Below are 16,639 nucleotides of genomic sequence, written 5' to 3'. Positions count from 1 at the left end.
AGCCGAAATATCCTTTGTCTGTTATATCGAAACTCCTACGCACAGAACTATTTAACACCACTCAGCGCATGGACGCATTTCACACAACCACAGCTACAAGAGCTCATCGCATTCCTGGAACTATACATGTGTCAATTAGGCAATGTGCACATCTTTCTGAAACATGCGTATGGCGTTTTATGTTTACAGTATTTTAAATTTAAACTACTTCAAAAATAACTAACCTATCCCCATCATTCCTTATAAAATGGAATGGTATCGCTGTGTTCTCGCCTCTTTAACTCTGCTTGGTCTTTTCGTTCCGGTGAGTAAGGAGAAGTTTTTTGTGTGCGTGTGAGTGAGTTGAAGGGCTTGGGAAGCGCGCTGACGTTATTGGGGTCTGTCACCGGGACTACGCATCATTGTCTGTGTGTCGCGTGGGAGTCATGGTGGGAGTTCACTTTTCAGCTTGTGTCTTTGAATGTAGGTATGGAAATAATTTGTTGTCCTTCGGAAATACTACTGCCTGTCCAACTGGATTTTGGGTGATATCTGCTGTCAATAGAGGACGTCACAAACTTTTATTCTTTGGGACAAAAAAAAAAATCCATTTGGTCCTCTTCTGAACAGAATAAATATGTTAATATTAGTTATATTTCATTCATTCTTGAAAAGCTCGCTTTACGGAAAACCTGAAATTACTAGAATGTAGGAATGAAACGAACCTCTTGTTGCGAGGTTCGTTTTATGTTTGTTCTCCCCCTCCATTACTAACGTGCAGTAACAAAGTAATATCACGCGTATGAGAAATATCAATGGTGAATTACGGAGTATTAATCAGGAGTGGGTTGCTCCATTACCTCTGATGTGTGTTACATTATAACTGCACAGTTTAAGATACAGTAATTCAGAAAAGAGCATCACTTGCATGCATGCATATGCAAATCTGCGTGAAAACTCATGCATACAGTATATGTAATACTGCATACATCTGAACTGTTATACTCTGTCTTGTGCTCTGTTTTTTTTTATTGTAAACTGAAAAACAAATACAATCTATATCGGTTCTTCTGGCAGATCTCAAAACTAATCAAAGATTTTGATTTCAGCAATGTAGTTTTCCAAAACAAGGTGTACTTTCCCTGCCAGTGAATACCACAGATTTTCACAAATTGATAACAAGACTTCCCCTCGGGTATTTTTGGTTGTGTATTTGGGTTTAATAATTGTTGCAAATACAACCAAACAACTAACGTTGGTTTGATGTTGCAAAAAGGAATAATAAAAAAAAGTGTTTATCACATTTTTGTTGCAATGCAATGCTGTGGGATTGCAAGGATTGACTGTTTTGGATGACATTCGATAGTCATACTTTAACCTTAGTTTTGAAGCATATGAGGGCTGTAAACAAATGTTTTGTTGCTATTTTTTCTAGATGGGAGTTTTTGTTATTGTGCTATGTGAATATTGAGAATGAAAGCTTGTTTGTTGTGATTGCCTGGATTTCTGTCATTGGTTTTGTCATATACATGCTAAAAAGGGATTTTTTTATATAATAGTGTTTTGGCAATCTACAACAAACTTTTGGCTTGGTTCTCTTTTTGACATTGTCTGATTGCAGCAGTTTTTAAATTTATTTTATGGCACATTGCAACATCATATTTTAATGAATGTCTATGCAGCCTTCAAATTCATAAGTTGTGGCATCCACTCTTCCTTTGTTGCAACAAAAATACAATGAAAAAAACCATAATCCAATGTTTTAAGGTCATTAGATGCCTTCTGGGTCAGTCTGGGACAGGAGCAGTGGTTACGGGTAAGCCACACTCAGAAACATTAACACTAAATTCTGCCCCACCTTTTGTGGAAGTCCCTGTTAGTCTACTTCCTGTCAGTTACTCACTCAGAATGAGCGCTGTGTCATCTCTATACACATTTTATCTCTCTGCCTCTGGTCCTGGGACTGTACTGAAACCCAGCCATACGCATATCTGTACCACGAAGTCCAGTTTCTTGTGTCTTTCTGTCGCAGTTTCGATTTAGATGTTTTCCAGCAGAACACCGTTTGGATTTTAAATGACATTTTACTGGGCCTAAGGCACAGAAACCTCACTCTGTCAGGCAGTGTAGTTCTGAAACTGCCGCCCACTCAAGCCAGGACTAATAACTAACTGAACGTCTCACAAGTGTGGAAATTAAGATTCTGTGATTTTCATGAATACAGTATGTAACAGTTGCACTCCCTCTCCTGTCACACACGTTGTCATAGAATCCTTGTCATTATCCACCAGTATCTGTTGTTCTTTGACACACAGATACAAAATGCCTTTGGTATTCCTGTCATTTTTCTGTTTATTGTGCATGTATTTTGTAATCGGTGTTTTTCCAAATAACCTGTACCAGCCAGCCAAAATGGGTTTGTGTGAATGTTTTCTTTTGCCTTTTATTATCTTTCACACATTTTTTTTACCACTTTATGAAATTTTTGCTTTATTACATAGATATGTAATAATTTCTGTGTAAAGTGCCCTTTGTATGATAGATATTTTTGAGTTTACTGGAACTTTCCATTGGTCCAGTGTTGCGATAAATATCTGGATGTGTAGGCTGGGGTCAAAGACAGGAGTGATGTCTTCTGTCTAATGTGGCTTTGGTGGCTTTTCAGTTTGACCAATCACTTCTTGTAAATGGTACCAAACCAAATTTATTTTTTAAAAAGGGAAAAACGTTGTGGTGTTGTTGATGTGGTTTGCTACAAAATTATTCCAGTTTTGATCTGGTTTAAATGTGCAGACCTACTCACCAATCACATCCACCAGTTTCCAACAATGGATCAACGATCGGCATGCTTACAGGATAGCTTATCTGCTTGCAGAGTAATCCACTCTGTGAAGGTTGCACACAGTGCCGAAACACTGGAAGAGAGAGAAAGCAAGCTGCGAGGTATCAGTAATGTATTAGTAAATACTGTGATGACCTCCTTAGCCTCCGTCCTTCTGCCACTCATTACTGTAGGTATTAATATTATGATTCGGCAGGGAAGATGCAGACCATTGGATAACTGCCTGTTTGTTTCCCCCTGTCTCATCTCTTGTGCTCTCCCCTTCTTTTTCTCTCACTCAGGTGTGTTCGGCCTCATTAAGCAGCTGCCCCAGTCCTCCATCATGTGGCCAAGGTGAAACACTGCACCTGTTTCTCTTCCTCCAGCTTTACTTTGTCCTTTGCAGTTTAATGTCATATAGCAGTGGTTCTCAACCCTGGCTTTGGAAAGCCAAAGGGTCTGTGGGTTGTCCTTGTTGGTCAGAAATTAATTGATCAATTAAAGCAGGTGAATAGAGACTGTCCTTACTTGCTTTCAAGGGGTCCGACTTGTCAGTTTATTTTCAGGAGGAAACAAAACCAACAAACCCTGTGGCTCTCCGGAACTTGGATTGAGCACCACTGCCAAACAGGGCCACAAGAGGATGGGAATATGCAGGAGTAGTAAACAAAAGTTGACTCTCGTGTGAAAAATCAAAGTCTGTGAAGTATGTCTTCAACTATATAGCTGGCTCAGAGGGAGGTTCAGCTTTGTTTCAGTGAAAGGGTAAAAAAAGAACAAAGACAATACTCTGCAATAGATCATAAAACCAGGACAACAGGAAGTGGTTTACAGGCAGGAAACTCCAGCTTATAGACACAGATGGGTTTTTTTTACTGGTGGCCTGTCACCTCTCAGTCAGAGAACGGCAGAGAGGGGTTTCCCTTTTCACACCAGAGTCGTCTGCCTGTTGGCCAATGCACTACACAGCAGTTACAGTCAGGAAGGACAAGTGAATGAAGCCCTTTAAGAATGCGGAGCGCTAACACACGACACCGGTCTCTCCCCATTCAAGGGAAAGAAAAGGCATGGCTCCAAACCAGATGAAAATCAGGCTTTATTGCAATATTGGGCAGGCGGTTGCTTTGGATACAATCATAAACAAATGTAATCCAAATACGATTTAAGGTAATGGAAAATGAGGATTGAGCGACAGGGGCGACCAAATAAGCAGCACACGCTCTGTGCCCACTGGTTTGTTCAGACTGCTGCAGAATTTCTGGGGGCCTGCATTTGGCATCCCATCCTCCAGGGGTCCCCATAGGCACTCCAATGGCATAGTCAAGTAATTGTGCAGTTGAATTTCTAATTAAGACGAATGTATGAAAATAATTAAGCACAAAGACACCTGATTCTACTTAGTCTTGATTGAAGACCACGATTAGTTAATTAGACAAATCATGAATTCATTTTTTTATTTAAATTTTTTGTACAAGGTAAATGTTATATAACTGCTCTCATTTTTAATGTGGGCATTTCCCACTGCTTCTAACAAAATCTATCATGTCCCTGTACAACATTTAAAAATATTGCAGCATTTCCACTGTAGCAATCAAATTGGATTTAACAAGTGACAGACATTAGTAACCTCTGCTGTCCATCATCATTTGTGCTTAATTAGTGGCAATTACTTTATCAAACTAGATTATTGAAGTGGTGAAAATGGGATAATGGTTTGAGAAGGGGCTTGAAAAAGGCTATCATGACCTCCAGCTCTAGTACAATGTGAGAAAACGAGCTGAGACAAACTGGTGGCCCTACTGATGACCTATCAGAATACTGCATGTGGAAATGTGGGAGAAGGCCTCCGGCTAAATCTGTTGAGGACCAACTGGCATGGCACTCAGGGGCAGATTTTGTGAGCCGACTATTTGTTACTCATTGTATGATTGTCTCCGTCTGGAGAAGCTTCTGGTAAATACTGTAACATGGCACAGGCAAGCTTGAAATGGAACAGCGAGGCCATGAACATTAAGCAAGATGAGAACACAGTCACTGCACAGTAATGGGAAGGTGGCCTAGGGCAAGAAGTCCAGAAGTTATGCGCTGAAGCTATTTCCATTGTAAAGGGCTTTTTTTATCTTGAGATGAGCGGCAAGGTCCTTACTCCACGTCTGTCTCTGCAGGTTTTGGCCTGAAAAACTGTGTTTGTGTCCGCTGTCTTCAGGACCACTACTGGGTGGTGAAGAGCGGGCTTACTTTGTGTGCGCGCTGCACAGAAAAATGTTCAGGTAACCAGAACTGCTGCGGCTAACGAACCCCACCCTGCTACTGAGTGCTAATGCAGCTGGCCACTCACAGACAAATACCACTGCTCATCAATATGTTTTACATTGTTTTCTGTGTCAGACTGCTATATCTCATAACATAACATAACACGCTGTAATATTACATAACATAATGACGAGAACCGGCCATTTAGCTCAACAATGCTCACAATTTTCCTGCCTCTAAAGTGTACCTAGTGCTTGGTTTACCTACGAACTGGATGTCTTGCACCACATCAAGTCTGGTCGTCAAAACCCTCAGTTTCTGCATCTACTACATGACCTGGCTAGCAATTCCACACAGTGACTGCCCTCTGTGTGAAAAAATGCTTCCTAATGTCTGTGGAGAATTAATCTTTTTCCATTTATGCCTCCTTGTTCTACCAACAGAACTCAACCTGAAGAATCTCTTGCAGTTCACTTTGTTAATCCTTTTTATGAATTTAATAGCCCCAATCAAATTGCCCCTAAGTCTCATTTTACTAAGCTTTAAGAGATTAAGCATCTTAAGTCTTTCCTTGTAACTTTTATCTTTCATACCAGGAACCAATTTCATTGCCCTTCTATGAAACTATTCCAGAGCCCCTATATATTTCATGTTATATTCCTAAAAGGAGTCCCAGTGCCCCATAAACCTGTACCAACATTTCCTACAACAAGTTTGTAGCCGTTTCATTGAATACTGCAAGTGAATCTCTGTCTGTCCTTCAGCAGTTGAGATTGGTCCTTCAGTGCTTGAAACACTTGAACACGTGTGCCCTCTTGGTATATCTGTGTACACCAACAGGTTATCTTAAGGAGATAATTCCCTGTGGCCCCACCCAGAATCGAGTCTGCCATTGTGACAGGGGCTTCTTCTGCGAGAGCAAGGCACAGTTCAGCTGCAGGAGGTGTAAGCCCTGCCCTGCTCAAACCTTCTCCAGCGAAATATCTATGGAAGAGTCCTGTCGGCCATACACTGAGTGAGTATGCTACTTTGCAGCAACATTGCACAGAGAATGGTATGTTAAAGTGTTACAATATAGTTGTTATAATACAGAATAATTTTAACATAGTTATTTAATTGTAAATCTTACACTCAATCGACAGTGCATAGAGAGGGTCAGTGCAGCAACAGTTCACAGGTAAAGTTACTCAATGTAAATATAAATGTTAATGTTAAACTATATGAGTGGCATGCTTTACTGTAGCAGCATTGCACATGCTTTACTGTAGCAGCTTTACACAATAGAATGCAATTACATGTAATTGTAAATAAGGATGATAAGTACAGTGCTTGAACAAGACTACGTCCGGGAAATGCACTACAGGACAGCAACATTCAGAGTCAAAAACCAAGAATGTTATTTCTTACCACCCTCCACTGCTGAAGCGAGGGCCATCATGAGCTGAACATTATAAATGCTGTCTGTCATGAGGGTTGGATTAAACGTGTTTGTGTGTATGCAAATGCATTTTAATGTGTACGTGCTTGTCTATGTTTCTTTCAGTTGCGCTGGTCGCGGACTGGCTGTGAATGTAAGTGGTACACCCACCCAGGACCAGCGGTGTGCCGATCCCATCCTGTACCTCAGCCCTCACATTAATCCCACCGTTGGCAATGCTGAAACCACACAGTTCTCTACCTCTGAGCAAACCATTCCTCTCCCTGTCACCACCGACAAACCCCAGAACACCAGCCTAACCATGCCCCGCACAACTGCTGCCCCCAGCTCCGTCAATGGAAGATTTGAAGAGTGTAAGAGATATTCAAAAATAATTTTCATAAATGTAGCCTTTCACTCTCTTTCACTCTGCTCCCTATCCTTCTATCCCACTCCTTTTCCATTGCCCCTCTCTCTCTTTCTTTCTTGTTCTCTTTCTCTGTTCTGATTGACTGAAATGAAACTAGCCGTTTTGTAAACAATTCCTCTCAAGTATGACTCACAAGTTTATGAATATACTACTCTTTTCTCTGGAAGTATTTTGCTTGCCCTGCAAACCAAACTGTGCACATGAAAAAGTATCCTGCTATTTTAAAGTTAAATGTAAAAGATTATTTTAATCCAGTTCAATTTCTGAATGTTGAATTTGTCACAGATTGACCTTCCTAGTGTGAAATGAGAAAACAGTAGCTTCCTACTTCATTTAAATGAAACACTAAATTCAAGGTAGTTGAATGCTGATCAGCACCCTTTGGCACATATTAGACCAGCTTCTTAAATCCTAACTTCACAGTTGTTCCTCATTTTCACTTTGCCAAAGTTCAACACTAGATGATTTCTGAGCTTCTCTTCCCATAATTTTTTTTTTTTAATCGTGAACTGTATCATACACCCACCTTCAACCCTCTAAAACACAAGACCACCGGTGGAAAATACATTGTAATCTTGTGTCACAGATGTGAATTGTCTTTGAAGGAGTTTTTCTCAGAGACTATACATTATTCCCTGCCAAATACAAATGCAAACTGAACCTCTTTGGCACATGCACTGCTGTTTATAAAAGCTTTATAATTCAACAGAGCTTTGATTTCAATTCAAATTCAATTCAATTATTATTATTATTATTATTATTATTATTATTATTATTATTATTATTATTATTATTATTATTATTATTATAATATTCAAATGTTACCAAGGTGATACTACAGTAGTATGGACAATACAATTACAAACTAAACCTTATAACTTAATAATAGTAAAATGAATAAGTACTGAGCAATATACTCAAATAAATGAATCAATATATACGTAAATAAATTATTTATTGGATTCATGGGAGTGATTTGTTTAATGTATTTTTGTATTTATTTTATAATCACTGATCCCACTAATCACCTCTCTCCCCGGGCATAGCCTCCTCTTCAGTGGTCCTGGTGGCTGTTTTGTTGGCAGCTGCCATGCTTCTGGTGTGCTGCGTGTGGCACAAAAAGCATGTGCTGAAGAGGAAAGGTGAGGCAGGCGCAGTAACGCACTGGTGCACTGACACTTTTGCACTGATACACTGAAGCACTGACATCTTGATGCACTGAACCACTGACTCTGATGCACTGAATCTTAGTTGCAGGCACACTGAGCACTGTACTGTGGACTGTAACACACTTGATCATGCTGCACTTACATACAGTCACTGAACTACAGACTGAATTATTGGCTTTGAAAAGTTTTTTGAAGACTCAAGTAGTTTTCAACCAGGAAAATATTATTTATCACTAAAAATGAGAGGAATGTCTGCAGGTGTTTCCTCTGTTATACGTTTCATTTTTCTCAAAATAAAATTGACAGGGCTTTAAACAAATCTGGTTTCCAGTTATTGTAAAATGTGAAAATGTGAAAATGTGAAAATGACCTAGCAGTGTTAGTGGTGTAGCATCATGGAGCTTTAAAAAAAATGTGATCTTTTTTTCAGGTTGGCCATTTCTGAAACATGTGAGTACTTTCCTATTGTGGAAAATAAGTGATACTTTTGCTTCACCTTTCACCAAATCACATGTTAAAATTTAAAAAAAAAACACTATATCAGTACTAACTGGTAATAAAAGCATTATTTCTAGAAGTAGGTAGATAATCAGGATGCAATTTCTTTCAGATGAAACCAGCAAACCATTTTTCAAAACATCACAGAGGTGCACACTCATGCGAAAAATAAACACACTACAAACAAAAGAAAATCAAGGACACACATCACAAACCCTTGGTTAACGAATACAAGATCTAGGGCCAGAGATTCTACTGAGAAACCAAAAAGAATCATTACAAGAGATACAGAAATTAAGCTAGAGGAACATCATGGTGTAGCATGCATACCGAATGAAAATACTCTACAAATTAAGCTCACATTAAATTGCTGAGATGAAAATAATGGTAAATGATGTGCAGCAGTTTGGGCCAGTCAAGGTCTTATTATATGATGGGTTGTGCACTAGGAATTGCATTTTGACAGTGAGGTAACTTACTTATGGTAAGACCTGGAATGGCTTAAACTGCTGTCCATTCATTTTTTACCATCTTTTAGAACGTGACAGAGTAATCGTACTGTGTCCAGTTGCAGGAGCAAGGGAGGAAGGAAGACACAGAGGGAGGGTATTTTTCCGATATGTCCCAAGGGCTTCTGGGTAGTGAGACGGGGCGGGCACAGCCGGTGGGCCCACCCAAACAGCAGGTCGCAATGGATCACAGCGGCAGTGGAGACAGTGTCAGCAACACTGTGGGTGAGTGTGGGCCCCCATTGCTCATACTACACACATTGACAGGCCACAGCTGTGCTGATATTTCCAGTGTATAACCCTGTACAAACAGTTACCCTGAACTACCCCGCCCAGCAAGACTCATCACTCCAGGCTGTAACTCACTGGTTTGTAGGAATAGAGTTAATGCAGTGTTAAGCACACAACACCTTCTCTCTAGGGGTTTCGTCATACTTGTTCCTGGTTATGGTTATACACTTTGTTGTACGTCGCTCTGGATAAGAGCGTCTGCCAAATGCCTGTAATGTAATGTAATGTAATGTAACAATGAGGTGGCCTTCACTCTGTTTTTCTATGATTTCTATGACCCTTCATCTGTGTGGCTGGGTTACATTATCTTGGTGGACCAGGTTCCCTTTAGCTGTGGTTTCCATCATCTCTGAGGCCCAGTAGCTCTGTCCTTTTCAGGACAAAAGATCAGATGTGCATGGGAGGGGAAAGGAAGTTCAGGACATATAATTTGAGTCTGCTGGATGTTTCAACAGAGTGTCTATGGTAACCAGTTGGTCAGATTCCATCCATCCTCTCTGCTTCCTTACTTTTGGTTCCGTTTATTTCTCTTACTGTAATAGGCTCAATGAATAGAGAAGCATGTAAAGAACTGTGCACCTTTTGCCACCAGTTTTTTTCTTTATCATGCCCCTTCATGAATATCCATGAGCACCAAACTGCAGCATTTCAGCTTCTGCAGTATAAAACCTAACTTAATGTGTGATGAGAATATTGAGTTGGCCATCTGGCTGTCCTATAGAATCTGAGATTTCAGTCTCTTGCTGTTGTCATTAATCGGACTGGAGGACTGAATATGAGAGACATACAGTACAAATCCCACAGTTTGACAGGTCATCAATATTTATTAATTATATAAAATAGTATATACTGCTCTACATATCTTTCTTATAGTATACCAAAATACATTTTCTCTTCTTCCAAGATACCTATTTTTTGCCATAATTTTTTTTTTTAATTATGTTTTGTTTCACAGTTTCACAGGCACAATACATAGTGATCTGTACTTGGAAACTGTATTAATCCATATTAATTTGACTGTGTTTGCATTCTGTTTAATTTGTTTTAATATTTTTTCTTGTTTTTACCACCTATGGATCTTGTTTTTCTTCTTTTTAAATGTTTTGTATGTGTGCAGCACCAGTGTTGTGTAGCAGTTAAACAGCCTGGCTTATGTTGTAACTCAGATGTTGTTCAAATCCCATGTGGGAAACTGCTGTCGTACCATTGAGCCGAGTACTTACCCTGGACTGCTTTGAACCTCCTACCTCCTTGTGGTAGAAATGAATGTTGTCTAAAACATTTAAAATGTGTATGTTGCATTAGGTAACTGCTGCTAAGCAAATACATGTGTAAATGCTGGTAAATGGTTTTTTATGGTTGTCGCGTTCTCCCTCAGGATCTATATACATCTACTCTCCCGGAATGGTGGTTCTTGGTGCAAACACAGCAGAGCAGAGAGAGGAGGAGAAGCCCCCGGGGGAGGCGTCGGCCCACCTCGGCACCCCTCACCAGGAGCAGGGCCCCTCGGAGCTCCCAGAGACAGTGTGCGTACAGGAGGAGGAGGGGAAGGGACTGAGCTACCCGGTCCCAGCCACTGGCAAGTGAGCCCACAGAGAGGGCAATGGAGCAGTGGGGGAACAGAACTGCCACTGAGAAAAGGAGGAAAACGGTGGAGATGATAAACTGCATTCATAAAATGCTTCATAAATAAAATGGGAGAGAAAAACTTTGAAAAACAGCAGGGATGTGCATGTGAATGTGTTTATGATGAGAAACAGGGTGATACGGGTTCATTAAAATGAGCCCATAAGGCTAATTTTAATGCTGTTTAAAACAATAAGTCACCCAAAAAGTTAGCTCACTGAAATTCCCCTTGTGCAAAGTCACAGATGTGTGGAGACAGGACAGCATACAAGGGCAGCATGTCTCTATGTGTCACTTCCTGCCAGCTCAGGGGCAGCAGAGCTCCTTCACAGAGCAGCATCTTCACTCTGCACACACACACGCACACACACACTCATACACAAACACGTACACACACACTCATACACACACAACCACACACACACACGCACACACACACTCATACACAAACACGTACACACACACTCATACACACACAACCACACACACACTCATACACACACACGCACACACACACTCATACACAAACACGTACAAGGACACACCCAGTCATTTTTCAGTGTCCAACACAATAGTCTTTTTCTTACACGCTTACAGTTCCTGAGAAGTGTGGGCTGCACCACTGATTAGGTTCATTCGAAATTAGGAGAGGACATTTAAAGTGAACTGCGAGAACAGATATGGTGATTACCTCACATGCACGCACATACAGGAGAAGATCTGCACCATTTTGGCACAACCTCAAATATCCTCTTGAAAGTTCACACATTTGTGTATTTACAACCGATAGTGTTACCATCATTGAAAATTGTTGCATAGAAGTAGTTTATTTTTATTTTGTGCCCTGTTGTAGCTTTGTCGGGAACATGTACATATTTATACATATTAAAGATTTAAATTGGATTGTTTTAATTCTTCAGTTTTCCTCATTGAGAGCATGAGTATGTGTCTGAAGGATTTATTATGGTTTGAATGAGTGTGTGTGTGTGTGTGTGTGTGTGTGTGTCTGTGTGTGTCTGTGTGTGCGTGTGTGCATGTGCGTGTGTGTCTTCGCAAAACAGGCATAAGTTTAGAGAAAGGGAGTTTTTGTGGATGGTGTGACCAGAGATGCACTTGCAATTGAATTTGCATGAAGATTTCTGCAGTTTCCCTTAATGCGATGGTTCATCTGGCTTGTCCCCTCCTACTGTTTCCTGACAAGTTGAACTAACATTACCATAGAAAACCTAGCTTGCCAGTAATCTCTGATATCGCAACTAAAATGACCTGGCTTCTTTGGTTCTCATGCTGAGTATTTCTTGGTGCATCAGCACAGCACAAAGTCTCTTACAACACTACCAGGCAACATCTGTGAGCATCAGACTCAGAACTATTCAAAGCAATAAGTAATGTAAGGGGTTTCCATTTGGACCACAAGCTGGTCCCACCTCTTGGTAGTTTCTATCATCATGATAACAATATCCATAGTGTTCCTCACCAGTCTGTCTTTGTGTGTCTTGTGTTGAAGCTTCTGTCTGTGTGTATGAGTGTAAATCATGTTCTTTTATGATCCTAAGTGATATTTAGGCTTATCAGTGACAATGCCTTGGATGTAGACTAAGGCCACTTGGATGGTCTTAGTCTAAGCATTTAATATTATTGGTATTCTTTTTAACTTTATTTATGATACTCCATGAGCTATGACAAGTGTATGTACACCTATTAAATTATTGTAACAGGTTCTGTTGTTCCTCTCCCCACAAACCACACAGTTCTCTGGTTCAGACACACATGGGCTTTATACCAAATAGGAGAAGGGAACATCATATATAGTTCCCACGTGCACCTCATTCCAGCCCCCGGTCTCGCTGCCAACAGAAGCACATAAAGAGTTAGCAATTACTGAAATTGCCAATAGCTGTGGTTACAGTCCAGCTATGCCCACTTCATCTCCGCCTGCAGATGGCGCCCTAACCACACCACCCCTCCACAATTATCTTGAGCTATAATGTAACAGGTATATTTGAATGTAAGAAAGCATTTGACAAGTGTAGAACTTCCTACATGGAAAAATGTATTGTTACTTAAATTTACAATTTTTAACTTTTTGTATCATTTGTAAATTCCAAGTATTTAATTACCAGTGTGTAACTTCTTAGGATTACTGACATCCTGTGACTGCTGTCCTACAAGTACTGTTACATAATCCTGAATTGATTAAGGAGGTGTTGCTGAGGTGTCACTATTGTCTGTTTATACAGATGTGCTCATGTGACAACCCTTACCTGACGAAGACCAATTTAGTCGAAACATTGTCACTGCTCACATATTTACCTAAGCATATCACTTGGGATTGTGTGCTGGGATTGCTTATTTTGTATTATTCTTTTTTTACCTAAATTTTGGATGTGTGCATGCCTCTATTATAAAATAATTTGTGTAAAAAACACGTATAAATTGTTGGAGAATGTATAACCTTGCCGAAAACCCGGGGGTCAGACTCCACATATATTCTGTATTATCACATATCATATATTCTACCAATATAGATCTAATATCAATTCTGTGAGGCACATGTCTGAAGAAGTTTAGCTATTGGGGGTCATCTTGGTCAGGTGACTAAAAGCCTTTCCAGACAGGTAACTCTAGAATGGGGAAATCAGAACAAGGGGTTGAAACATTAATGGTCAAATGTTTCATATAAATGGTTAACATAAACATATCACTTCATCTTTGGGGCAGAAGTAATATTGTGATTTTTCAGTAAGATTCTCTTATAAGATTTTTGCACCTTATGCCTAGAGCTTTTTGGAGTGTGTATTTTTCTTCTCTAATAATAGTAAATGCATCATGGACATTTTTGGTGGTATTTTATGATGTAATTGTCATGTATAATTTTGTTTTGCTTTGACAATGCTTGCAAGGTTTCTTCTTATCACATACCTAAATGACATAAAAAATGATTCAGTGCTTGAGTTTGGAAGTTTTTATTGTTTGAGCTGGGTAATGAATGGGGGTTGTTGAAGTCTCTCTGCGCTTATGCAGTCTCAGCTGTTATTCCCAAGGGCAGACACAACATATTGGCCTTCAGTGGGGACCGAAGGCCCAGGAAAGTTACAGGTTGGATAGCCCCTACCTCTGTAAATGTGCAGATTCTCTGTACTTAGTCCAGTGTGTTTGTTCAAGTGCTTGGTGATGACATAAACAAAGAGAAAACCCTTGTTTCCCCAGAGAGATGTTTGTGTGCCGTCTGTTATTTACACAAGTATTTGTGCATGGAACTGCAGTGGTCTCTTGTTGTCCTGCCACTCTTTGTCTCTCTGATTTGTTTAATGCTCGTATGTTGAGCTTCAGAAGAGATACAATAAATTTCAGGAAGTTTCCACGAACACATGTAAGCAGTAGTGTACTCTTTTAATTCATTAATTTCTTATTTAAATTGTATCCGATACTGTAACTGTACTGTACCTGTGGGGGAAAAAAACACTTTAAAAATTATATTAGGTACTCTCTTGCACTCTCCTTGGCTTTTTGTGCCCTATGATAACTGATTTGTGTCCCCTGAGTGCCAGTATCCAGTGGGTGCTGTTGTGGCAGGTGTATCCAATAGGCTGTCGTTGCCATTGGTTGCTGTCCTCGTTATGTAAAGAAAGAGAGATAATCTGTGTGACTGCATGCACCATGTTTTTTTAGCTATTGTCTGTTTTGTTGTTTTTCCATTCTGATGTGTCATTTAGTTTCAAACTCTCATGTTAAATTTCTTAGGCATTTTCGCAATTTGTACTATCGAAGTAAATGGAAATTTCTATTCAGCTTGTAATTCATGGCATGATTGTTATTCCCAGCTTTCCTGTGTCATGCATGGTTTTGCTTCCTGTACTGCCCACCCGCTAGTGCTGGCTTTACTCAGCGAAAAATGAACCAACACTGATCTGATAGATTTCTGTGTGAAAATGGACATGTTTGAAGTTTGTGAGCGGTGCCAGTTTAGATTCCTTGGTTTACATTTGCATTGGTATACTCAATCCAGCAGAGGGAGACATAGGGTAAAAGTAATAGTTAACAGTCAGTTAATACTCTTCCTGAGCAATGATCGATGTGCACTGATGTTCATGCTGAGAGTGCTGTTTTTAGAGTATATGTATTGTGAATGGCATATGCACCTGAATCTGAGAAAAGCAGTGTGACTTTTTCAGGAGGACTGGTTCAGGTGAAAATGAACAAGCAGGGAAATCACAATAATCCCCTCAGTTACAATTCAATATAATATTAATGTATTAGCTCTCTAGCAGCAATTTCATTTTGGACCTGGTACACAGTGAGAACAAATCATTCAAAATTTACAACATGGATTTAAAACATAACATATACAGTACTATCTGATATCATCCAATAACTGTCATCATATACATACATTGCAACATTCACAGTCAACAATACACCATTCAGTTTCAGTGGACTGATCTACCATGCTTTCACATAAAATTGTTCACAAATAATTAATTGATCATGTTTCCATTGAGCAAAATTGAGAATCTATAATGTACCATATATATTCTCTGAAAACTATTTACTTTGGCTGCTGAGATATAAGTCCACTTTAATGATAGTTTGATGATTATTACACAGCAAAATGTTACTTGCATTCAAGCTGACAGGAACTTCCTCTTCCAGTGACCTTTCTGAGAATGTATTTACATGGCAACATTCATATCAAGGACAGCAGCAAGTATTAGCTCTCAACAGATAAGATGTGTTTATGTCATCTTTCAAGCGTCTTCTTGAAATCTTTGATACTGTACATTATAACAATATTATAAGAGATAAAAACAAAAATAGAAATGTAAAACCTTTATCAAGATGTATTTTCTTGTTGATTAAGTACATTTTCCATGACAGTGAATCTAAGCAAAATCATTTTGCATTTTCAATAAACCAAAACTGTGATTACTGATCTCCTGTTATTACAATTTTTCCAAGTTTCAGACCAATGCTAAATGTAATGCTCTCTGTAAGACAACCTATACACGATCAGCAGTGTTTTGTGCCTCTAAACAGTGTACATTAACCTCAATGTCTTTCTGCCAGCTTGCAAAATCTCAAGATTGTTAATTTTATTGAAGCAATTTGCATTTAATTTCCAGGAATGTTAATTGAATTCACTCAGGTTATTTCAACTTCTCTAAAGACATTTCCTAAATGCTCTCACGATCCTGCTGTGAGGTCTGTGAGGTTTTGTGAAGATGCTCTTTGAGCAGATGCTTATTCGCTTTGTATTGAACCACAGGCAATACAATTTTACAGCTACAGTCCATTCGGCTTTTTTCCAAAGAGATTTTCAATTGGATTGCTTAACTTCAGTCTTACAGTGGAATCTGCACTGTTTAGCAAACAGGATCTCTGTTCAGTAAGACTGATACACAGAAAAACCAGTACCTTCAAAACTGGAACTGAATTCCCAATTCTTGAACGTAACATATGTTACTGTATTGTAGCCTAGCTGTAGTTTAGTTTTTGGACGCTGTGAATTATTCAGGCAGTTGGCTCGATAGGTCGGTGTCAGCTGTAGGCTACGTAAAAAAGAAACTGTACTTGGGTGTGATTCGAGAGCAGTGTGCGTAGACACTAACACACAAGCTTTGGTATGGTAAATTAAGTCTGAATGAC

At 39.5% G+C, this 16,639-nt stretch overlaps 1 protein-coding gene across 3 annotated transcripts; it reads left to right on the top strand.

The window, feature by feature from the left end:
* Nucleotides 1-98: 98 nt before the first annotated feature.
* On the top strand, nucleotides 99-11,087 carry si:dkeyp-61b2.1 (tumor necrosis factor receptor superfamily member 3). 3 transcript variants are annotated; one of them, XM_035387345.1, is made up of 9 exons: nucleotides 99-304; nucleotides 3,103-3,154; nucleotides 4,966-5,070; nucleotides 5,894-6,068; nucleotides 6,597-6,844; nucleotides 7,947-8,042; nucleotides 8,500-8,519; nucleotides 9,142-9,301; nucleotides 10,746-11,087. In XM_035387345.1, the coding sequence occupies exons 1-9, from the start codon at nucleotides 248-250 to the stop codon at nucleotides 10,952-10,954; spliced, it is 1,122 nt and encodes a 373-aa protein (XP_035243236.1). In that variant the 5' UTR covers nucleotides 99-247; the 3' UTR covers nucleotides 10,955-11,087. The 3 variants fall into 3 exon arrangements, with proteins under 3 accessions (XP_035243236.1, XP_035243235.1, XP_035243237.1); XM_035387344.1 differs by having other exon boundaries at nucleotides 9,136-9,301; XM_035387346.1 differs by lacking the exons at nucleotides 99-304; nucleotides 3,103-3,154 and adding an exon at nucleotides 4,556-4,697 and having other exon boundaries at nucleotides 9,136-9,301.
* Nucleotides 11,088-16,639: the final 5,552 nt, after the last annotated feature.

This window comes from Anguilla anguilla, chromosome 13, assembly GCF_013347855.1.
Source record: "Anguilla anguilla isolate fAngAng1 chromosome 13, fAngAng1.pri, whole genome shotgun sequence".
Classification (NCBI taxonomy): domain Eukaryota; kingdom Metazoa; phylum Chordata; class Actinopteri; order Anguilliformes; family Anguillidae; genus Anguilla; species Anguilla anguilla.
This window is presented reverse-complemented; position numbering and strand designations above follow the sequence as displayed.

Coding starts and splice junctions, on each gene's coding strand:
- si:dkeyp-61b2.1 (XM_035387344.1), top strand. CDS start 248: ATGGAATGGTATCGCTGTGTTCTCGCCTCTTTAACTCTGCTTGGTCTT. Junction 3,155..4,965: donor TCCTCCATCATGTGGCCAAG/GTGAAACACTGC, acceptor CTGTCTCTGCAG/GTTTTGGCCTGAAAAACTGT. Junction 8,520..9,135: donor GTTGGCCATTTCTGAAACAT/GTGAGTACTTTC, acceptor TACTGTGTCCAG/TTGCAGGAGCAAGGGAGGAA.